Genomic DNA, 24,686 nt, shown 5'->3' with positions numbered 1-24,686 from the left:
ATTTCAAGACCAGCCTGGTCTACAAACTGAGTTCCAGGCCAGCCAGGGCTACATAGTCAGACCTTGTCTAAAAAATAATAATAATCAAATAAATAAAATAAAATAAAAAATAGATAATCATCCTTACCTCAAAGTATTGTGAGAATTAAGTCAAATAATTATTATATACTATCATAAATAGGTAATATATAACAGGGCTCAGCTGCTGTCACAAAATGGAGCCTCACCAAGTGGTAACTGTTACTGGAGTTACCTCCATCTTCCACGGGAGGAGAAACGCCATGGTCACTAGAAGGTTCTGCAAAGCCCAGTTTGTGTAGTGTCTCTCTATAGTTTATAGTCTCTGTGCAGTGTTCACCACTAACCCTCTGGAAGAAGCCACTAAGGTTAGTGGTTAGAGGAAGGTTAGGATAAAGCCATTTCCCTCTTTCTGCTGCTCACAGAGCCCAGCCATATGCTGCCAAAGCAGAGTTGGTTCTGCAACAGTCACTGGCTTTCTGTCAGCTTCAGAACACAGGGACCATCACCTTCCTAGGACCCTGTTCCCTATAGAAACCGAACAAGACATTGGTGACAGCGCGGTTCAGATGATCCCAGAGCCACAAGCCCCTCGCTTACTGTGTTGTGTGTGTTGTGCCAAGCTGTGCCTCAGTGATTGAGGTGAACAGACGGAGGGCAGGCTGCTTTTGACCAGCACAGATCCCCGCTGTGCTGTGCCGTAAGCACTGTGAACAGCGTGCAGTGCTGTAAAAGCACGGGCGGCAGGGTCTTCACTGAAGCCCGAGGCAGTGTGGATAGACATGTCAGCAGAGCTGCATCAGAACTGGTGCAGTGTGTGTCCTGTGCAAGCAGCAGGTGCACAGCCTCCAAACAAAGGCTAGCGTGGCATATTTAAGGAGCCCACAGATAGGGTCAGTTTGGGGAGTATTAGTATCTAAGGCAAGAAGAATGATACAGAGTGTGTATAAGAATTTGGGTCTTGGATGAAAAAAATGTGGTACATATGCACAATGGAGTACTACTCAGCAGAGAAAAACAATGAAAGCATGAAATTTGCAGGCAAATGGATGGAACTAGAAAAAATCATCCTGAGTGAGGTAACCCAAACCCAGAAAGACAGTTATGGTATGTACTCACTCATTGGTGGATTCTAGATATAAAATAAAGAACAATCAGACCACAACCCATAGAACCATAGAGGCTATATATATAGCATGGAGGTCCCTAGGACAACTGTGGCATATAATAAATTCCAGTTTTACTCAATTATTGAAAAAAATAGCCAAATGAATGGGAACACATGAACTATGAACCAAAGGCTGAGGGGCTCCCAGCTGGATCAGGCCCTCTGAATAGGTGAGACAGTTGATTGGCTTGATCAGTTTGGGAGGCATCTAGGCAGTGGGACCAAGTCCTGTGCTCATTGCATGAGTTGGCTGTCTGAAACCTGGAACTTATGCAGGGACACTTGGCTTAGTCTGGGAGGAAGGGACTGGACCTCCCTGGACTGAGTCTACCAAGTTGATCACAGTCCTCGGGGGAGGACTTGTCCTGGAGGAGGTGGGAATGGAGGGTGGGCTGGGGGTAAGGGGAGGGCGTGGGAGGGGGGAGAATAGGGGAACCCATGGCTGATATGTAGAACTGAATGATACTGTAAAATAAAAAAATATATATCACAAAAAAAAAAAAAAAGAATTTGGGTCTTATCCTGAAGTATGTAAGTGATATGTTCCAAGTTGCACTTAGGGAAATCATGCTGCAAAATGATTTGGGGATGTAGCCTAGAGACCACACAACCTGGACCAAGCATCACTGGCCTGAACTTAGGAAAGCTAGCATGTATGTATAAAAGGAGGCAGACCTAGGTACAGTGGACACACATCTATAATCCCAGCACCTCAAGAGAACTGCCTCAATTTTAAGGCTACAAAGGCTATAAACTAGTCTACAAAGTTCAGACCAAAAAAGGTCGTGTGGAGCCATAAAGTCAAGAGATTTTAATGGAATTAAGAAAAAGGATTTAAAAAAAAGATATTGGTTGCAAATTCCTTCTTTCTCTCTCTTTTTTTCTTTTCTTTTTTTTTTTTTTTTTAAGATTTGTTTATTCATTATGTATATAGTATTCTGCCTGCATGTGTGCCTGCAGGCCAGAAGAGGGCACCAGGTCTCATTCTGGGTGGTTGTGAGCCACCATGTGGTTTCTGGGAACCAAGTCCTGCTCCTCTGGAAGAGCAGCTGGTGCTATTAACCTCTGAGTCATCTCTCTAGCCCCATTGGTTGCAACTTGAACTGGGAAGAAATGTTTAGTTTCTCTGGCTTATACAGTTGGTTAACAGTAATGCTGCTGCTCAGGGTAGAGAATATAGAAGAGAAACAGATGAGGTGTGGGGACAAAGTAAGTTTGGAAGCCCTCTGGGGAGTCCTTGAGGAGATATCTGGGGGAGTATCCTTGGTTATGAAGCACCCCAGAGACGCAAGTTTAAAAAAAAAAAATGCAGCTGGAAATGTAGATCGACAGTAGATCTCTGCCCTGTTTGCCCGATGCCTGGGTTCTAATCCCACCTGGGGCGTGAAAGAGGGATGTGCCAGTCAGTCAGTCATCTGTAGGTGACAGCTGAGCCAAAGGCAGGGTAAAGATGAGTACTGAAAGAACAGAAGAGCCCGGTGAAGAACCCCACCAAGGGCCACTATTTAAATATGGGGAAAGGCTGAGAATGTAGCCAAATGGGGTACGATTGCCTCACGTGAACAATGTCCTGGATTCAATCACCACCGCCACAAAGAGGGGGCTAGGTCTTAAGAAAGTAAATTGTGTTTAATGTGGCAGAGAAATCAAGTACTATAAGACACTCAGAAAATATTGGCTTTTTTATTTCAGAAAATAATTGATGATCTTGGGAGAACAGGTTCAGTGAGAATAGATTCAGTGGCCAACTGCCATTTTCTAGAAATCTGGTTTGGGAATCTCACGGCAGCCCTTGCTTGGCTCTCTATTATTAGGAAGAACTAGTTCCCGTGATGCAAAGGGAGCTTGTGCATTTCTCCTATGTAAACACAGGAAATGATCTGGACTTTTGACTGAAGAGTAGTCCAGGCCAGATGTGGTGGCAATCGCCTGTAATCCCAGCACTTGGGAGGAAGAGGCTAGAGGATCCTGAGTTTGAGGCCAGCCTGGGCTACACAATGACACGGTCTTCAAAACCAAACAAAATGAACATCTTGGCCGCATTCCAGCTATCCAAGAAGTGACACTGTGGCTACCTAAAGAACTGGGTGCTAGCTTGTAAGGAAAGATTCCCATTTGACAGCTTAGTGTAATTGATCCTGCTTTATTTCTACAGTATGGATGGATTCCGACTAGTGAAACTGAATGAAGTCATCCGACAAGTGGACATTGTTATCACCTGTACAGGTATGGTTGTGATAGGTATCCAGGGGTTGGGGGGAGATTTGGGAATGCTTTCATGGAGCAAGTGCAAGATGATTGAAGATATTCTGGATGAATCCAAATTATTAAAGCCAGAAATAGGGCTTGAGAGGTAGGGTGGCTCCCTTGGTAAAATACTTGCCTTCATAAACATGAGGACCTGGATTTGATCCCAGGAACCCATGTAAAAAAGTCAGGCATGGGATGCAGGAGAGTTGGCTCAATGGTTAAGAACACTTGCAGCCAGGCAGTGGTGGCACACGCCTTTCAGATCTCTTGAGTGTGAGGCCAGCCTGATCTACAGAGTGAGTTTCAGGACAGCCAGAGCTACACAGAGAAACCCTGTCTCGAAAAACAAACAACAACAAAGAACAGTTGTTGTTCTTGAAGAGGACCTAGGTTCAACTCCCAACACCCACATGGTAGCAACCATCTATAACTCCAGTTCCAGGAGATCTGACACCCTCTTCTGACCATGGGTACCAGACATATATGTAGTACGCATGCATACATCTAGACAAAACATTCATACACATAAAATAAATAATCTTTTTTAAAAAGCTAGGCCTGGTGTCGTGCACTTACAATTTCAGCACTGTGGCGTCAGACAGGAAGATACACACATGCTAGAGATGGTAACCAAAAAAATGGTCTCTCTCCCGTTTTTTTTTCCTACCTGTTTAGAGCTCTGGCCAAGCATAGACCTTTAGGTCATCCCTAGAGGAAAGTTTCTCTCCCTCCTTTGTTGCTGCTATGTCTCTGCTTATCCTTTACCTCCTAGGACATAGCTAGAACTTGAACACTATGTGCCAGTGATTATTACAGTGATTATTATTAAGCATGTTCAGCATGTACTGTACCATTCTCTGCCCTGCCATCTTTTATTCCACCCTAAAAGCAAATGCTCGCCGGGAATGGTGGCGCACGCCACTAATCCTGGCACTCAGGACGCAGAGGCAGGAGGACCTCTGTGAATCTGAGGCCAGCCTGTCCATATAGTGAGTTCTAGGACAGCCAGAGCTACATAGTGAGACCCTGTCTCAAAAAACAAATGAACAAAAAAGAAAATATGCTTGTATATAGTCCCTATAAATTATGACAGGGAAAGAGAAAAATTCATAGTTAGAAAAAGTGAAAGTGGCTATGTTAATTATAAAACAGGTAAACTTTTTTATAAAATTTATTTTTATTTTATGTGCATTGGTGTTTTTCCTGCATGTATGTCTGGGTGAGTGTCAGGTCCCTTGGAGCTGGAGTTGAAGATAGCTGTGAGCCTCTATGTGAGTGTTGGGAATTGAACCCAGGCCCTCATGGAAGAGCATTCAGTGCCCTTAACCACTGAGCCATCTCTCCAGTCCCAAACAGGTAGATTTTTAATTTTAGGGAGGAATGTTAAAAATGGCTAGTTTCCTTGAGAAACTCATTATAATCGTATGCTAGAGCCATAAATCATAGGAATACTGGTTTTCTTATGCAGTTCTCTTAGAGAAAGGAAATAAAATGTGTTTCTAGCCTCCGCAAGAACTGGGGACAGAGGAAAAGACCATGAGGAGCTGCTCTTACTTCATTCACCAGACCTCTGGGTCCTCTCCTCTCCCGTAAAAGGGATGGAACGAACTTATTTTTAATAGCTGAGTTGGGATAGGAGTCGCATGCCATGTGTTTCACCCAGATGTATTCAGTTTTGTCTATAGGTATAGCTCAGAGGTCCTAGGGTTGATCCCCAGCACCAAAATTCAATACTGTATAGAAATTTACAGGCTTGTATAACTGCTACGACTTTCTATTGAGATATAATTCATATAGCACAGTGTTCACCTTTGAAAAGTGTACAGTGTGGTGGTTTTTACTGAAGTTGTAGAACATCCCATTATCTAATTCTAGAACATTTTCATCATACCCACAAGAAGTCCTCTATCATAAATGTTCACTCTTTATTCCATCCTTCACACTCCTGTAACCCTAAGCAACCACTGATCTTTCTGTCTGTACATATTTGCTTTTTCTGGACATTCTATGTAAAATGTAGTCATACAATATGTAGTCTTTTATGACTAGCTTCTCAGCACGATGCTTCCAAGTTCCATCCATATAATAACATGTATTAATATTTCATCTCTTTGTTTCTGAATACTATTCCTTTGTGTGGCTATACCACAGTTTATCTCTTCTGAAGAATGTAGATGGATATTTGGGTTAGTTTCACTTGGGGTCATTATGAATGATGCCACTACAAACATTGAATCTAAGACTTTGTGTGAACACGTTTTCAATTCTCTTATTTGTATAAACAGCAATAAAATCGCTGTATCATATAGTAATTCTATTTTTAAGGTTTTAAGGAATTATCCAACTATTTTTCAAAGTGATGGTACTATTGTACAGTTGTACCAACAGTGTTTCTCTACATCCTCAACAACAATTTTTTTTTTCAGAGCTAAGGACTGAACCCAGGGCCTTGCGCTTGCTAGGCAAACACTCTACCACTGAGCTAAATCCCCAACCCATCTCAACAACAATTTTATTACTGTGTGTTTTATTGTCATCCCAGTGAACGTAAAGTAATATATGGTTTTGATGGCTAGTGATGTTCTCCATTCTTTCGGCCATGCCTATCTCTGAAGAAACATCTTTTCAAGTCCTTTATTCATTTTTAAGTTAGATTGTCTTTATTACTGAGTTGTAAGAGTCCCAAGTACATTTTGGATAGAAATCCCATTTTGGTGTTTGATTTACAAAGATTTTGTTTGTTGTCTTTTAAACACTTAGTGGGGTCATTTATAAGACAAGAATGTGTATGTGTATTGATGTAGTCTAGTCGCTATTTTATTCTGTTGCTTCTCTTTAAAGTGCTGTATGGGAATAGACTGTTGCTCAACCTGAGGTCACAAGGATTCACTTTATGTTCCTCTAAAATTTCTTTAAACAACTAAGAGTTTTATAGTTTTTGCTCTTAAGAATATGATCTATGAGCCTGGTGATGATGGCACACACCTTTAAACCCAGCACTCAGGAGGCAGAGGCAGGCGATCTCTTTGAGCTCAAGGCCAGCCTGGTCTACAGAGCAAGTTCCAAAACAGCCAGAGCTACACAGAGAAATCCTGTCTCAAAAAACCAATACATATATATATATATATATATATATATATATATATATATATATATATATATATATATATATATAGAGTTGATTTTTATATATTTCATTATATATGTGTGTGTGTGTGTGTATATATACACACACCTATGTGTTTGTATTATATGAGGTAGGAGTCTAACTTCATTCCTTTTCATGTGGACATCTCTTCTGTTTTTAAGGTAACAAGAATGTGGTAACCAGAGAGCACTTGGACCGTATGAAGAACAGCTGCATTGTTTGTAACATGGGACATTCCAACACTGAGATTGATGTGGTAAGGTCATTACTGATTATTACTGGGACCTTTTTATTTTTCATTCATTCTCTCCTTCTCAGGTGACAGACTGGAAGCAGAAAAAGTAGGGTCATCAGCTACCCTAAACATGACCATCCTATTAGAACAGTCCATATCTGTTCACGCACCTGCCTTATGGCCTGTGCTTATGGGGCAAAATAAAGCTTTTCATCTCAATCATTTTGTATGACTTCTCCTTCCACCCAGGCTTGATTACCTACTCAGACTGTGAAACATTTTCTTTCCATGTTGACAATTGGGAGCTGCACAAACTCCCTGTGAGTCATAATGGCAGTCAGTATCTTGAGGATGTTCAGCTCTACATAGAGATGAGGGAAGTAGGCTCGTCCATGGAAACACTCAAAGCAGAGATCTGTAGGCTAGGACAAGGACATTGCCTTAGAGTGGCTGTGTCTACCAAACACTGTAGTTCCTTCATTCCTGTCCCTCCTCCCTGGGCTAGATCTCCCCTTAACATATTTCTTACATTTCAGTGATTGGGTCTGCAGGTGTCACCTTCAATTCAGAGCCACTGTGTAACAGTATGCATTACTAAAACCTGGAAAGTCTATCATTGTCTTTCTCTATCTGATTGTAGTCATCCAAACCTCTAGTAAGTTGTCCGAGTAATAGTTAATAGAGGTGTTATTTATTTCTTTTCAGACTTACCAAAGTATCTCTCAGTCTGAGTTTGACTCTGGCTTTAAGTTTTTGTGGCATTTTATGCACATCTGTCTTTCTGTCTGGGTAGCTGGTTCAACCATAGCATGCTTTCATCTCCACTGAGGGCTGCTGTGATTGAGCTCCAGCACTACCAGGTAAGGACCAGCTGACACTGAGAGCCTTGTTGGATAATATTTATTTTATGTGGTTCCTCTTTTAACCCTATGTTCCAGTCTTTTGTTATTAAAAACAGCTGGCTGGGGATGTAGCTCGGTGTTGGTGTTTGCCTCGCACACATGAGGCTCCAAGTTTAACCCCTGTACCACAGCACCAGAAAGAATGGAAACAGGAAGGAACGGCTAGCAGAATAACCTGGAAGCCTGTTTCTAGTCTGGGGTCCGAGTGCCATGCTTCATTCCTCTGTCCTGTCGCTGTAGCTTGCTTACAATTACTAACTAATTAATAGTTAGTTCTTTGGCGGGAGGAGGGGCGTCTCTCAAGTTTCCCTTATGGGCTGTGAGTGAATGGGCACCTTTACTAAATGGTCAAAGATAGAGGAGGAGCAGAGCCTTTTTCCTTCCAACCGCAGGAAGCTCTAACTAATGCGAGCCTATAACTGTCGTACTTTTGCTTTTCTCAACCCATCCCCTTGAGTCCTCTGTGAGGATTTATTCTTAACTTTCAACTGGGAAACATAGATTAAGTACACTGATAAGTCATACAATTGATTCAAAATGAAACTTAAGTACAAAATTCAGGTATTTGAGCCGGTGTGTGTGGTGGCACACAGCTTAAATCCCAGCACTCAGGAGGCAGAGCCAGGTGGATCTCTGTGAGTTTGGGGCTAGCCTGGTCTACAAAAGAAGTTCCAGGACAGCCAAAGCTACACACAGAGAAACCCTGTCTCGGGGAGAAAAAAAAAAAAAAAAAAAAGGCCAGACATGAGTATTTCTCAGAATAAAGATCAAAAGACCATTTACCTTCAATCAAAAATATTATTGTGTGATTGCTATATGCCAGCTGCAGTTCTAGATGCTTGGAGTAGTGAACATAACAAATTCCTACCCTCATAGAGCTTATGTTTAAGTGAGAAGAAAAACGAAAATAAATATAAGTAAAATTCATAGAATTCAAAGTAAAACCACAGCAGGTAGAAGAAGTAGAACATGATAGAGGGGATGGAATACTAGGTTGTTATTTTCAATAGTGATGTCAAACTATGAGCCTGAGGTTGAAGGGATTAGCCATGTGGATCTTTAGGTAAAGAGCATTTTAAGCAGCAGCAGCAGCTGGTACACATGTCCTGGAGCGGAAGCCAACCTGCTCTGTTTGAGGGGTAACAGGAGGCCAGTATACTTGGTGCACAGTAAGCACAAGACAGGGAAGAATGGAAGAGGAGGTCTGAGAGGTAATAGGCCAGACCGCTTAGGCCTAACAGCCCACCCCCAGAACCAGTCATATTCTGAGAGAAACAAGGAGCTGTTATAGGGATTCTCATCTGGCTCAGTTTTAATACGATGGCTTTTACTTTAAAAGGAATCACTCTAGATAAGGTGTTGGAACTAGGCCTGGTTCTGACATCGTTGCTAGGTAGACCCCCATATTTGCCACATCAGGAGCCAAGAGCCTTCACTCTGTTCTTTGAATTCTTCCTGATACAAGGTAGATGCTAAATTAAATGGTCCAGAAAAGATGCTGCTCAGAGGGCTTTGAAAGTTAAATTATTAGTGTTTGATGATAGTGTCACAGAACATGTAAAACAAAACTTAAAGTAATGGAAAACTCATGACTGTAATCCCAGCACTTCAGAAAGTTAAGACAGAATTGCTGTTACTTCAGTGCCAGCCAGGGCTATATAATAAGATCCTATCTCAGAAAGAAAGGAAGGAAGGAAGGAAGGAAGGAAGGAAGGAAGGAAGGAAGGAAGGAAGGAAGGAAGGAAGGAAGGAAGGAAGGAAGGAAGGAAGGAAGGAAGAAAGAAAGAAACCAAACTCAGTCAATAATTAGAACCAGAATGCTTATTCATTATTTAGCAAGCATATACTGAATACTTGGCCTGCTCCATACCAACTTTTAATTGGATGAAGAAAAAGCATTGAATAACATGGAGTTTATATTCTTGTGTGGAAGATGGATAATAAATAAGTCAACATTTATTGTCTGTGTTATATTGAATGAAAAAAGCAAGATGAGGGTGTTGAGAACAGCCTTTTAATTGAAATGGTCAAAGAGGTATTTCTTTAACTATCAGCCTGGCTCCTGTATAAAGAAAACCCTTCTGGAGCTCTAGCAGGAGTAAGGACAGCAGGAGGCTCTCAGGATGGTGAAGGTGGCGGCTTGGGTTCGGGGCACAAGTGAGCAGTGGGGTGATGAGACTCGATGATGTAACAGTGGGATCTGCTGAGAGAAAAGAAAGGAGCTTCTCCACAAACCAACTTAGTGTTGCTATGTAGAATTGTTTGGTAAATACTCATCCAGATAATGATCTTTTGTAACCAAAACTTAGAGAAGAAATTCTCTATAAATCAAGTTATTGTTACAATGTAATGTTTATCCAGCTGGATTTTGTTGTCATATTGTTTTGTTTTTGAGACAGCTTCTCACTCTGTAGGAAACTCAGAGATCCACCTGATGGCTGGCTGGATAGCTTTGTGATCAAAATTTAGAGTAATTCCTAGTACGTGGGGGATGAGGAAGGAGAAGGAGGTCAAAGCCTGCTTGGGCTACATAGAGAGCTCCAGGTTCTCATGGCTTGTGTGTGTAGTAAGATCCTCCCAACATCTCCCCTCTCCCAAAAACTACTTAGGTTTTTCTTTTCCTCTTTTGGGTAGGAATTTTGGTTTTGCCTAACTTTGAGCTGTTGCTTGCTGTATATTTTAGGAAAGAATAGTTCATGAAAAAATGTTAGCCACTCAGGAAGCTATACTTTTCTTCCTGAAAAATAGGAATTCTGTGAATCCCAGAGAACCTGCTCTAGGCTACTTACTGACCAGCTCTCTTTCACACATTTCCTGTCTCACATGGAAGGCCTGTGCGATTGCCACTCCACAGTTCAAGTGATAAACCATTATATACACATGCTGTCAAACTTTTTCCAACTAAAGAATTGTTTTACTTAAGCCTTGCTGTTGATTCTGCTTTGAAGAACTGGAACCACAGCTGTGTTCCCTGGGTGGGAGGGAGTCCTATGCACTCTTCAAAATCATGTAAGCTCAGTGTGTACAGGCATGATACACTTACAGGGGCATGTGCCCGCAGTCAGAGATGGTACCTGCATGAGCACCCCTTTTCCTGGTAGAGTGATAAGTGAGTGTAAATTCACAGCAAAGCCAATTCGGTGCCCCTGTCCCTTTGGAGTGGTGCCAGAGATTGAAACCAATAGCATATGTTTTACCACTGACCTCCTCTCCCAGCCCCAGCTGGTTGAATTTAAGAGCTCTTCTTGTGCCGACCATAGGGTAGAAAAAACTCTCGGGGAGTGAGATGACCACATGACATCTTCATAGTGAGGACATTGACCTTCCCTGGAAAGTGGTGGAGATAAGTTAACCAAGTTCCTCTTAAGCCTCCTTTAAATTGCCCATCAAGGTGTTTGCCTGAATCATAGCCATTCCTGTGCTTTAATATGCTGCTCCTTCTCACCATTGGCCACTTCCCTTGAGTCCACCGGAGTCTTCCCAAGGAGTACTTCCCAAGATGGTAGAGTCTCAGCATCATGTCGTCAGCTCTTTGCTCCCAGTCACCAAGATTGCTTTTCCTCTGGAAGATTGATGATATGAAACAATAAAATTCTGAACTACTTAATATCTTATCACAATAAAAATAGTTGCGTTACCAAGGAGCTGTACATCTTGGCCATAGGTGGTTGTACCCTCTATGTGATGTTTTCAAAGGCTAACAGATTTATTTTGTATATATCCTTAACTTCTCCAGTTGTCTGCTCTCTTCAATTATTTTTCACTCTGTTCACCTCATTTGCTTATAATGCTCTAATCTGTGGTGCTCGGGATCAAATCCAGTGTTTTATACTTGCTGGGTAAGAATAGTACCACTAAGCTACATATCAAACCTCTGTTGTTGTTGTTGTTCTCAGTATTCTCTCATACAGTAAGTACATCCTCCACTCCTCCCAGTCCCCTCTCCCTAGTATTATTACTACTATTTCATCTTCTTTTTCTTCCTTTTCCTCTTCTTTCTTGTTTTCTTTTTTTATATAGGTGTTACATAACCCCACTGGAGCTGATTTACTTAGTCACTCTCTTACTGGTTTATGTTTCTTTGCTATTATAAATAAAGCTAGAATGACTATTCATTCCTTTTTTGTTTTTTTGTTCTGAGACAGGGTTTCTCTGTGTAGTTTTGGAGCCTGTCCTGGATCTTGCTCTGTAGACCGGGCTGGCCTTCGAACTCACAAAGATCCACCTGCCTGTGCCTCCCAAGTGCTGGGATTAAAGGTGCGCGCCACCACCACCACCCGGCTCTTTATTTTTGCTTTTGTTTATTGAGACATAGTTTTATTATAGCCCAGGCTGGACTTGAACTTTTGATTCCCCTGCCTCCCCCTCCCAAGTTCTGGGATTAAGGGCATGCACCACTACACCTGTCTTAGACTAAACTTTCTTTTTTTTTTTTTTTTTTTGGTTTTTCAAGACAGGGTTTCTCTGTGTAGCTTTGTGCCTTTCCTGGAACTCACTTTGTAGACCAGGCTGGCCTCGAACTCTCAGAGATCCACCTGCCTCTGCCTCCCGAGTGCTGGGATTAAAGGCGTGCGCCACCACCGCCCGGCTAAACTTTCTTAGGCACTTAAATTCTTGACTTGAATAAGTGTTTGTTTTAGGAGTCTAAAAATTAAATCAGTTGATAAAAATTAGGTATCTATAGCCGGGCAGTGGTGGCGCATGCCTTTAATCCCAGCACTCAGGAGGCAGAGCCAGGCGGGATCTCTGTGAGTTCAACACCAACGTGGTCTACAGAGCGAGATCTAGGACAGGCACCAAAACTACACGGAGAGACCCTGTCTTGGAAAAAAAAAATTAGGTATCTATAACATTTGATAGTTGCTGCCTAATTGCTCTTTAGAATGATTGAATTAATTTATGAAACTTATGTCTCAAGACTACATTTCCAAAGTACCTAATAAAGAAATGATGATCCTGACCATGAATAAATATTCAGAATTCTGAATACACTAAATTATATGTCTTTTTGCACTATTAGATTGTCATTTCCTTAGTGAAAGGGACCATGATTTTCTAAACATTGAGTACCCCATTGTATGTCTAGAGAGAATTTGGAGATTTAAAAAGGAAAAGATAACTGTCTCTATGCAAAAATTGCTCACCTTCTTCTCTGAGTATTTGTCTTTTACTGCAGTGCCTAGAATTACTATATAACTAAAAGTGTTTCTCTTTGTCTGAGGACTAATATTTGGTGAACTTTTCGGTTTCACCAGATGAATTGATGGGGTAGTTTTGGATACGGACCCCCTTTCTGTTTCAGCCATTGCTTGTTGAAGAAGGAAGTAGTTGTCCTAAGTCTGCACACCCTGTGACTGTCATTTGATTGCTGCTGATAATAAACTGACCATCTTTTCTTTTGTTCTCTGAATGTACAATATACAGAAGTGGAAAGAGGGTGAGCCACTGAGTGCTTGACTCTACCACTAGCTTCCTCTAAAGGCTACCTCACATTCGCACTTAGGACACAGAGCTTCTGTAACTCTAGGATAAAGCAGCCTTTTGAGAAGGTGCAGCCGGGAACATGGGACATGAGGGCAGAATCTTGGTCCCCAGCATGCTCTGTTTAGGACATTCAGCCTTCTCTAGCTAATCCCACTTGGCTCTGATCTTCTGTTTTTGTCCGTCTCTTCAGCACTTATGTGTTCAGTTTGCACCATATTAATCTGCACTTGTTTGCATGTTGCTTTGTGTTTTCTTCTCACGTATGTATTGTTTTGTGTCCCCAACTAAAATACGAGCTTTTTGAAGGCAGAAACCATGCCTTTGGTTTCTTTTGTATTTCCCATAGCACCTTTTACTGTGCTCAGCAGAGAGTGGGCGTACAGTATATGTTGTGGAATGACATCCTGAGTGATCCCTCCCTGGCTGGGCCTAAGATTAAATTCCCTGAAATGGAACAGTCCTAACCAACCCAGGACAGGTATTCTCCATCTGGCATGTTGGTTGCTTCTTTCGACTTGCTATTTGAAATGGCTCCCTTCAGCATCTTTCTGTCTCCGGTGTCAGGGACTCGGCGTAGCTAATGATGTTCTCTTACTGTATGTGTTCCAGGCCAGCCTGCGGACACCAGAACTGACCTGGGAGAGAGTAAGATCCCAAGTTGACCACGTGATATGGCCTGATGGCAAGAGGATAGTGCTGCTGGCAGAGGTGAGACTGAGGCTGACAGGGAGCCACTCCCCTGACAGGAGTCTGAGACTGCGGCTCCTGCTCCCCTCCCTCCGTCTTCCCTGATCCTTTCAACTCTGCCTCCGAAGCACAAGTTTAACTACTTTACCAGTGGATTTTACTTCTGATTGTGAAAGGTCTTTTCATTCAGCAATTAAGAAACTATTTTGGTTCCTTACTTTTCACCAATTATCCTGTCTCTCCATGTCACTCTCCAGGTTGAGTCAGATAATGACTATTACTGTGGAAGGAATTAGCAGATAGAATCAGTGCCGCTTTGAGTGATGCCCACAGAGAGATAATGTCATTTGTGGGGTGGTTTAATCAGTAAGCAAAGTAGGCTGTAACTCAGACTGTCTTTGGTAAGCTTTGGGAAAGTCATGTCTTTGCTGATAGTGTCTCTATTTTAGTGTCTTCTGAACTGATGAACGGAGCCAGAGGTGTAGTAGGTACCCAGCTTATTCTGTTAATTGGCTGCTGGATGGACAGTTCCACATCCTGCTTCATCTAGCTCACACATATTCCTTCTTTTTCCCCTGTGCTAGGAATTGTACTTAAGCCTTCACACATGCACACATGCTAACCAAGAGCTCCATCACTGAGCGATATTCCCAGTCCTTGTGTGTGTGACGGGGTGGGGTGGGGTGTCATTTTCTGACTGATTTTCCTATAGTAATGGCTCTGCTTTCATAGCCAGTGTTCTTGGGTGCTGGGAGTGCTTCTTGTCCTTCCAGGAAGCTTTCTCTTTTTCTTAAAGAAACTGAGTATGAAAAGGTAAACAATTTCATCTCCTTCTGTGGGGGCACATAGGCCAACTTTGTATGTCCTTAGTCTTTTGACCTTTTGCCCTCCCTTAGTTAACATCTTTTAGATGCTTTAGGGCGTGTCTGGGAAGGTGTGAGTATGGCTAGGAAAGAGCAGGTTGTTTAGTGTTTATTAATAGCCTTGACGTCAGCCCCCTGTCTGGCAGCATTTCTAAACTGTCCTGGGAGGTCCCTCTTAGCAATTTTCATGATACAAACTGGCACTAAAGGTGTTTTGGGCTATATAGCTGAGCAAAAACAGTAGTCAGGCTTCCTAGGAAACAAAGCAAGAAAGGACAGCATGGGGCAGGTGTTAGCTCTTTTTCTGTCATTATTGTCCACTCAGAATTCAAGGCTACCTGCCTGTGGGTCAGAGAATCACACTGAGAAGCACAAGAACCATCACAGCTTCCTAAATCTCTAGTTGTCTCCTACTCAGCCTGGAGATTGCTGCTGGCCTTGACTTTCCTTTCCTAAGACAGTCTAAGGAATGCCAACCCTCAGAAGAAGGATAGTTTGCTATAGAGAGTGTCATATGGCTGCCTTTATTCCTTTTTACATACTTCCAGAAATAGTTTGGGATAAACATGTATCAAATTTTTAGTGCTTTTATTTGGATATCAATTAATTCTAAAGAAGACATACAAATGGCCAACAAACAAAGGGGGATATGTTCAGCATCATTAATCATCAGGAAAATAAAAAGTAAAGTCACAATGAAGTATTACCTCATTCCAGTAAGAATTACAAAGAGATAAAACATAACAAATTATGAAAAACAGTATGAGTGTCTCAAAAACTGAACAACAGAACTACTGTGTGTTCCAGTAATCCCATTGTTACGTATCTAAAGAAAACAGAGTCTGAGGTATGTCAGATACATACATTCCTTTCTTCATTGCAGGCTGTTACATCAGCCAGGAAGTGGGACTGGCTGAAGGAAATATGGTGCATACACACAATGTATTCTGTTCTACCATAAAAATAAACTCCTGTCATCTGGTAATGTGAAGTAATGTTAAGTGAAATCAGCCAGACACAGGAAGACAAGTAATGCATAATCTCAATCATGCAGAATCTGAAAACATTGGATATGGGGCCAGAAGTGTTGGTCCATGCCTGTAAACTTAGAATTTAAGAGATGGAGGCCATGGGTAGAGGGAACAGGAAGAGAGGAGGGAGGGGAAACTGTGGTTGGTGTGTAAAAATTTAATAAATGAAATTAATAAAAATGAAAAAAATTAATTAAAAAAAGAGATGGAGGCACAAGAATTAGGAGTTCAAGATCAGCTTTGGATACCTAGTAACTTTTAGGTCAGCTTAGGCTTCATAGTAAAACTGTCCCCAAAAGAAAAGAAAAGGTTAAATCTAGCATTATTTCTAATAGCAAATAAATATAAATCAACAAGAGAATTCCTAAGTAAATCAGAATAGCTCTATTCAGTGGATTTATGAGCCTTGTGTCCAACTTGTTCTCATTAGCCTTGTGTTCTATTCTAATAGAAGTTGTGAGAAGAATAAATGTTGGTAAGCCAGGCATAGTAGCACACTTCTGTTATCCCAACATTCAGGAGGCTGAGGCAGGAGAATTGAGAGTTACCGGCCAGCCTGTGATTACGTAGTGAGTCCCTATCTCAGAAAACAAAAACAATGGTTACCAGAGACTTGGAACTATGCAGTGGTGGGGTTGAGGAGAGGTTGATCAGTGGATATTGAGTTTCAGGTAGCTAGAAGTATAAATAATTTTGGCATACTATTACCATACTGTAACTATAGGTAACAATTATGTATTGGACATTTAAAAACACTGTAAGAGAGGATTTAAAGAAATAATGAATATTTGAGGATATAGATATGTGTACTCTTGTTTTGAAACATTACATAGTGCCCTATAAGTATGTATAATTTTTGCTTTGATATATCAGCTAAAAAATAAACTTTAGGGGGTTGGGGATTTAGCTCAGTGGTAGAGCACTTGCCTAGCAAGCACAAGGCCCTGGGTTCAGTCCTCAGCTCCAGAATGAATGAATGAATGAATGAATGAATGAATGAATGAATGAATGAATAAATAAATAAATAAATAAATTTTAGATAAAAATTTTAAGACATTTAAAATATGGTGGCTCGTGCCTTTAATCTCAGCAGTTGGGAGGCAGAGGCAGGCAGATCTCTGAGTTTGAGGCCAGCCTGGTCAACATAACAAGTTCTAGGACAAGCCAAAGCTATGCAGAAAGACTCTGTCTCAGAGAGAGAGAGAGAGAGAGAGAGAGAGAGAGAGAGAGAGAGAGAGAGAGAGAGAGAGAGAGAGAGAGAGAGAGGAGGAAAGAAGGAAAGAATGAATTTAGAGGATATCAGTGGATCCCTTTTTGTTAAATGCCTACTGTGTCTGACAATCTCAGGAAAGACTGGACCGTGGCAGTCACTCTTCCTCCACCCTTGCAAGGCCAGCAGCTGTCCTAATGCCCCTCTGCCCTCACTTTTGATCACTAGGGCCGGCTGCTGAACCTGAGCTGCTCCACAGTGCCTACATTTGTGCTCTCCATCACTGCGACCACTCAGGTAAGCTCTGCAGTGGCACAGTCATGGGCTGGAGAGAGTTCTTAGACAAGCCAGCTTGCATAGCTTTGAAAGGTGTGTCAGCATGCACGTCTCTGCTTTTCTAGGCTCTCGCCTTGATAGAACTTTACAATGCTCCTGAGGGTCGCTATAAGCAAGATGTGTACCTGTTGCCCAAGAAAATGGGTAAGCTGCTCTTCCTTCTCCATTCTCACCAGAGTAGTTCACTGTCAGGAGCTAAAGGAAACTTGGAGGCATTAACTTCCTGGGGAGGTGGGGGTGGGAAGAAAACCTATCTTTATCTTATAAAATAGGAACTAGGATTCCAGACTCTATTTCAAGATGATTTGTGTAATTTTCCACATAGGTTTTTCTAGAGAGGTTCTTTTTATTTTTTATACATATAATTCTTTTCTTTTTAAGGATTTGTTTATTACGTGTACAGTGTTCTGCCTGCATGTATGCCTGCACGCCAGAAGAGGGCACCAGAACTCATTATAGATGGTTGTGAGCCACCATGTGGTTGCTGGGAATTGAACTCAGGATCTCTGGAAGAGCAGCCAGTTCTCTTAACCACTAAGCCATCTCTCCAGCCCTCTAGAGAGGTTCTTGCATTTTGCTGTGATTTAGAATATCTGCCTGAGAATTATTTTATTATGCCTTATTGTATTACATCACACTGTATGTTTTGAGTCAGAGTCTCAATGTAGTCAAGGCTGGCACTGAACTCACACTTGTTTCCTGCCTGGGATTATAGCATGTGCCACCAGGCCTGGCCTACCAATTGAGTTTTAAAGATTTTCTCTTTTATAGTATCATGTATACAAAAATCTCAAAGGAGGAGGAAGATATTCCCCCCCAAAAGAGAATGTCTCTGGCCTTGTAGTATCTGGCTTATTCCACTTCTAAGATGCCCCTTCTTTTCAGGGATACAGGTTTCTGTTAAGAGTTAATTATGGCTGGATGGTGGTGGCACATGCCTTTAATCCCAGCACTCAGGAGGCAGGGGCAGGTGGATCTCTGTCTACAATGGGCAGTCCAGGATAGCCAGAACTGTTACACAGAGAAACCCTGTCTCAAGAAAATAAAAAAAGAGAGAGAGAGAGTTAATTATGTGGGTGATTGGTATAAGAGAAACATTAAACTGTCTTAAATTTTTAAAAAGCCTGTCCTAAGCACCTAGGATAATAGAAACTCATGGAATAAGTCACCTTCTGGCTTTGCTCCAACAACTGTTACAAGTGTCTGCATTTCCCTTTAATGCAGCTTGGATGAGTCTGATGTGGTGGGTTAATCCCAGCACTTGGGAGACAGAGGCAGGAGGATCTCTGAGTTTGAGACCAGGCTGGCCTACAGAGTGAGTTTCAGGACAGCTAGAGCTATACAGAGAAACCCTGTCTCAAAAAGCAAAACAAAACTACCACAGTTTGGAAGGGTATGGAATGAAGAGAGCAGTTTATATTCCCTTTGGCTACATAATGAAGTACAGTGATTCAAAAGATGTAAAATTACTAAAGCAAAGCACACAGTTCTAGGTTGGTTTTTTTTTTTTAAGTTATTTTCCCATGGTTGTTAATTTTTCTAGAATGTATAGTATAGTATTTCTAGTATTTCCTTTTTTTTTTTTTTTTTTTTTTTCTTGAGACAGGGTTTCTTTGTGTAATATCACGCCTTTCCTGGAACTCACTTGGTAGCTCAGGCTGGCCTCGAACTCGCAGAGATCCGCCTGGCTCTGCCTCCCGAGTGCTGGGATTAAAAGCGTGCGCCGCCACCACCACGCAGCCATTTCTAGTATTTCATAGTATAGTATAGACATTAAGGTAAAACTAAAAGTGAAGCTTCTCATTTTTAAGACCTATGCTGTCCCATTATTTCTCTCTTTTCTGAGGAAAAAGTTTCAGGGTAGAAAGAGTTACTGGAAGAAATATTTGGCTTTTAAAATCACTGGACTTGAAGCTGAAGATAGTCACTCCTTAGATTTGAGGACCTATGAGCAAAAGTCAAGTATTTGTCATTCATCTCCAGGAACTAGAACTTGTCTTCCAACTTTTTAAGGCCTCACTTGAGGAGCACAGCAGACAGGAGACATGAATGCTTATCCCATGACTTCTATGGTCTTTCCAGATGAGTACGTGGCAAGCCTCCACCTGCCCACCTTTGATGCCCACCTGACAGAGCTGACAGATGAGCAGGCCAAGTATCTGGGACTCAACAAGAATGGGCCCTTCAAACCTAATTACTACAGGTGCCTTGGGCTCCCCAGAAATCAGAAGGCTGGGTAGTGAAGAGCTTCCTGCAGTGCAGCTGGTCCTTGCCTCTTTACCACATACCTTTGTATGAACTCAGAGAAATAACACATTTCCTCCAGGTCTCCTACCTCTAAATACTCGGAGATCTTCTGTAAATATTGCCATTGTCCTTGCCCCACATACACACCAGCCTTTTAGAATCACATTTTTGTTCATGTGTTTTGTGGGTGCATGTGCACGTGTATGTGGAGATGGGTGCATGTGCACGTGTTGTACACGTGGAGGTCAGAGGATAGCCCATGGGAGTGAGTTCTCCTTCTCCCATGTGGGTCCTGGGGAGATCGTGAGGCTCGGTAGGTAGCAGGTGCTTCTATCCACTGAGCCTTTTTCCCTGATAGGGAGAGAGTACAGATATCTATCCTCACCATATACACCAGAAAAGCCCTTGTCTCCTCTTACACAGGCGCCTCATGTTCCAGCCCCAGCAGCAGATAGCATCAGTTTCAACTTTCTTTTTCCCTCCAGGTATTAAGCTCCTGTAATGCAAGCCGGAAGACATTTAAGGAATAGAACCAAGCCTTTATCCAGGAAGAACCCAGCAAGCCGCTTCTCCAGTCAGAGCTGCCCGCCGTGCTCATCCTATGTGTTAGGTTATTTATTTATTAAAATCTAGAAGCCTGTGCCTGTAGCCTTGGCCCAGAGTGTGGTTACTACTCCTGGGGCCTGAGAGCCGCAGAGAACAGGCTGAGGAAGGAAAGAAATGGGCGACCATTCCTAGTGATCATTTGCATCATTGCCCATTGATGGACTCCTCAGTTTTTCTTCCCAGGCTCAGGAGTTAGTTCAGGGATGCCAGACTCCTTGTTACTTAGGGTTTTCTGGAATAAATTTTCAGCAGCTGCCTTTCTCCAAGCTTTGGTCCTTTCCCAGACGAGGCCTTTTGGAAGCCACTGCATTAAGAGGGCCTGAATTCTCAGTCTTGATAGTTGCTATCACTGCCTTCTTTATAAAAAGGCTAGTGAAGTAGGAGTGGTAAGGTCTTGTAAGCTACACCAAGAACTCAGCTGTGCCTGTGCCTGTGCCTACTGGGATCTCTTTTCTTACCCAGAACTCCTTTCTGTTCCTTGAATATTATATCCATTTTAATGCTTCCTGGTTCTAAAAGGGTGTGCCTCCATGATCTTAATACCTCTGCTGCTGGCCAGGCATTTGTTTTGCTTTCTAACCCCACCAGACCCTGCTCAGGAAGTAGGGGACCAGCTCCACTGGGACCCATAGTTTTACTTCCTTGTCACTTAACTGGACCGTTTCCCGGGAAGCCCCCTCTCCACTGGCACTGTCTCAGAAAAGGAGGGCGTCATGTGGAGAGTGCTTCCTGAAACTTCTGTTACTGCCTGAAACGACTTCTGGAACTGAGTTGGCAAAGATGTTTGCTAGAGATTTGGAAGCTTGAGCCTTTGGAATGGGATCCAGCTTGACGTCCTAAAGAAGCCAGTCTGTTTGTTTTCCAGGAAAGACTTTAGAGCCTGGCTGCAGAAGACGGGTGACTGTCATCTGTATCCAGAGGATGAAAACCAGTTTGAGGGCTGGGGAATAGCTCAGTGGTAAAGCACATGGCTGGTGTGTACAGGCCCTAGGCTCAGTCACTGGGCTCTAGGGAAGGGGTGGGGAACTGGTTTGAACCTCATCAGACAGTCATCCCTTTGGCTGTTGCCATTGGTGAAAGTGAGGTCTGTAATTTGATATCTCATCTTTCTTTGCTGCTGCTGTATCTTTAAATCTGGCCCCTTCTGTTTAAGGATTCTGTTGCAGAGAGTTTCTTAAGTAACTCCAGCATTAGCATAGCTGGTAAATGGTGTGAAATTTCTCAGTCCACTCAAGCTTTAGATTTCCTTTGGAGACGGACTGACTGATTTCAGGGTTTCCATTGGGATCAGTTGGTTTCAAAAATTAAAACCTGGAGTGACCCTAGGAATCTTGAGTTAAATGAGTTCCTCTCCTGGCCCATCCTATTTAAAAGTCTCGTGTTTGTTTCCCATGTATTTCTTATATTGTTCTGCTTCAGAGTTTCAAGACCAAGGTCATTCAGACAGAAGACACACAGAATCACTAAAACCTTTATCTAGATCTTCTCCCCTGCTTCTACCATCTCCATCATCCCTTGGTCTTTGTGTGTGCCCTGGAAGCTAGTCTGGAAGTGTCCTTATTTTTGAAGATAGGGAAACAGAACTGGTGTAGGTGGCTGTTGGCCTTTTTAGATGGTATACAGGCTCAGCCCAGAAGATGGATTCTTCACAGGGTATCATCTGTCTCTACTCTTTTATAAGGAAGACCGTAGAGACTGAAGATTCCACGAAAATACTCAATTCTGTTTGCCTCATTCTGATTTTTGTATTAATAGCTACTCTTCCACCTTTATTTTGTTTTTGTTGTTGGGTTTTGTTGTTGTTCTGAAATAGTCTCACTCTATAACCTTGACTGGTCTCAAACTCATGGCACTCCTCCTGCCTCCGCCTCTTGAGGCATGTGCTACCATGCCTGGCTGGCTCTTCATTGGCTCTCTTCAGCAAAACATTCAGCTATCTGCCTCATCTTATGTCCCGGGCAGATTCTGTTAGGCAGGTATCTGGGCCCCAAATCATAACCTGCTGATTCCCAGCAAAGCCTTGCTCTACAGAGCTTCCTATAGCTGGTACTTAAAGAGTACACGATGTCAAAACCAGTGAAGGGATCCATTGGAAATAGAAAGGGAGCCACATGGGTTTCTAAGTTAGGTTGCACTGTGTCTGCCCATGGTCAGGTATTTGACTACAAGTTGTAGATGGCATCTGTTCTCTTCTCTTCGGAGATTGCTGCGTGTGTCATCAGTCATTAGAAAGCAACCGGAAGTAGGGATGTAAGTCAGTGATAGGACACTTGATTAGCATGTGCCCGGCCCTGGGTTGAGTCCCCAGTTCAGGGGGCTTATGGGGAATGTGGAAGGAAGAGAGAAGGTAGTTCAGGACTCCTGTCTAGGTTCTGTCCTGTTAGAGGCAAATCTCTTCTTACTCCATCTCCTCCTCTTAGATGCATCCTAGCTACTAGGAGGCAAGGAAAAGAACACTGACTGTCCCTAGGTATGTGGCCTGGCGGTGGGGATACATACCATTTATCTACAATGAAATGTGTGCTACTTCATGGTCTTCTTGCTTTCTCGGTGGAAATATTTTTTCCCTTTTTCTTGTTAAACAAAATGCCTCCAGTTGGCCTCCAGTTGGCCTCCCCTCTGCCCCCTCCCTTCTCACACTCCCCTCCCATGAGAGCACGGCTCCCCGTGGCCACACACTCCTGCAAAGCTTTTCTGCTGCTTGGCTTTTCTCTGAACAGATCTGAAATTGCTGCTCCTGTGGTTTCCTCAGAATTCACTGTCACGGTTTAAAAAATCAGAATGCACTGTTGCATTAAGCTTTTTTAATAAGAGAAAATTATGGAAAGAAAATAGGTAACACCAGCAAATTATATATTGACAAGTCTAAACTATATATATATATATATATACATATCTATATAAATAATCATCTAGTTCTTGCTGTCATCTTACTGAAAGGAACGAGACCTCTAAGGATCACTAGTTCTGAGAAGCTCTTGGAAATCTTTATGTCTAAGTGATTGTATTAGATCAGCAATAATGACTATGTAATCTCAAAAAATAAATAAAATATTCTTAAAACTGGTCTGTGTCTTGAGAATACCACTTGCTTCTGTGAACTAGGAATTCAGAGATGAGAGGTGTCTGGGCAACAGACGAACAAGATTACCTGCCGCCATAGGACGAAGATGGGAAACGCTGCTGCTAGCACCACCGGGCATGTTTGAATGACCATTGCCCTGAGAGTCTTGTTTTACACTGAGACCCTGATAACAAGTGCCTTGTCCCTCCCCCACCACCCCACCTTGACACACACCTGCCTGTGTGTGAGAAGCACATCTTTTCAGAACCACTGCCTTGAGATGAGGACTGTGGGGTTAATTAAGATTCAAACAAACAAACAAAAAATAAATAAATAACCACATTAAACCAAAGCATGGATCTAGGTCACCAATACCACTGTGCTGCCCTTCTGTTGGGACCAAAAGATCTAAACACCTAGAATCTGAATGAATCCAGCCAAAGGGGGGTGGGAGATTCAGGGGTTCAATACCCAGCACCCATATGTTGGCTCACAAGAATCTGTAACTCCAGTTCCCTCTGCTGGCACTGTATGCACATGGTGCACAGACATTTGCAGGTGATACACTCATAGGCATAAAGAAAAACAATACTGGTTACTTCATAACCTCCAGTTCTGGGTCCCAGACCAGGTCCCTAGAGCCTCTTGTGTTACGTGCCACGTTATCCTGTCTACCAGGTAGCCCCCAGAAATGAGGGAATTGAAGACTTCCTGCATTTTACTTTTAAGCTATCTTAGTGTCAGGTACTATCTATTTAATGAAGTATTTTACTTTTGTGAATTAGAGGACTTAAATGGAGAAAGGAGTTTGTTTTATGTCTATTCCTGTTTGTATCATCAACCCTCTGTCAGAGGCCTGAGTTTGGAAATAAAGCTTTGGGACAAGGGAACTTGGTAGTATAGTATGGGGGAGGGGTGTTGTATCTGTGTGTGGGTATGTGAATGTGAGTGCTAGTGCCCATGAAAGCCAGTTACATACAGGTGGTCGTGAGCCACCTGGTGTGGGTGCTGGAAACTGAATTCAGGTTCTCTGGAAGAGCAGTGAGTCATCGCTAGCCGCAGAATTATAGATTTTAAAATGCTGGCAACATCTCAGCAAATGGAAAGACACGTAGACCAGTCTGACAAATTGTCTCACAGGTACATTTCTGGGTGCTTCTGTGGCCATTGGTATTCCTGACTGTCACTCATTTGTGAATAAGCTGCGTGGCCCACAGTTTCAAAGTTTTCAGTGGATTGAAGTTTCTTGTGGCTTCATCTAGTTTTTCCCAGACACTTCATGACAAGGATAGATGTGATCTTTGCTGTTTTCCAGTCCACTAGGAGATCACCTTCTGATTCTTTGCAGTCTTCAAATTTTCGAGTCCCATCTCTGAGAGCCAAGTCAGGTGCTCAGCAGTTGCCTTTAGATGGAAGCCAGAGGACACCTCCCTCCTC

At 42.5% G+C, this 24,686-nt stretch overlaps 1 protein-coding gene across 7 annotated transcripts in view; it reads left to right on the top strand.

Moving 5' to 3' along the window:
- Positions 1-23,252, top strand: part of Ahcyl2 (adenosylhomocysteinase like 2) — a 168,674-nt gene extending 145,422 nt beyond the window's left edge. For all 7 annotated transcript variants that reach the window (XM_006979401.4, XM_015998067.3, XM_042272964.2 and 4 more), the window contains exons 11-17: positions 3,342-3,412; positions 6,746-6,840; positions 13,815-13,913; positions 17,225-17,293; positions 17,398-17,476; positions 19,415-19,535; positions 20,065-23,252. In XM_006979401.4, coding sequence (XP_006979463.1) covers positions 3,342-3,412; positions 6,746-6,840; positions 13,815-13,913; positions 17,225-17,293; positions 17,398-17,476; positions 19,415-19,535; positions 20,065-20,071 — 541 coding nt within the window. In that variant the 3' untranslated portion in view covers positions 20,072-23,252. The remainder of the gene's footprint in view (positions 1-3,341; positions 3,413-6,745; positions 6,841-13,814; positions 13,914-17,224; positions 17,294-17,397; positions 17,477-19,414; positions 19,536-20,064) is intronic.
- Positions 23,253-24,686: the final 1,434 nt, after the last annotated feature.

The sequence above is a fragment of the Peromyscus maniculatus genome, chromosome 3 (genome assembly GCF_049852395.1).
Source record: "Peromyscus maniculatus bairdii isolate BWxNUB_F1_BW_parent chromosome 3, HU_Pman_BW_mat_3.1, whole genome shotgun sequence".
Taxonomy (NCBI): domain Eukaryota; kingdom Metazoa; phylum Chordata; class Mammalia; order Rodentia; family Cricetidae; genus Peromyscus; species Peromyscus maniculatus.
This window is presented reverse-complemented; position numbering and strand designations above follow the sequence as displayed.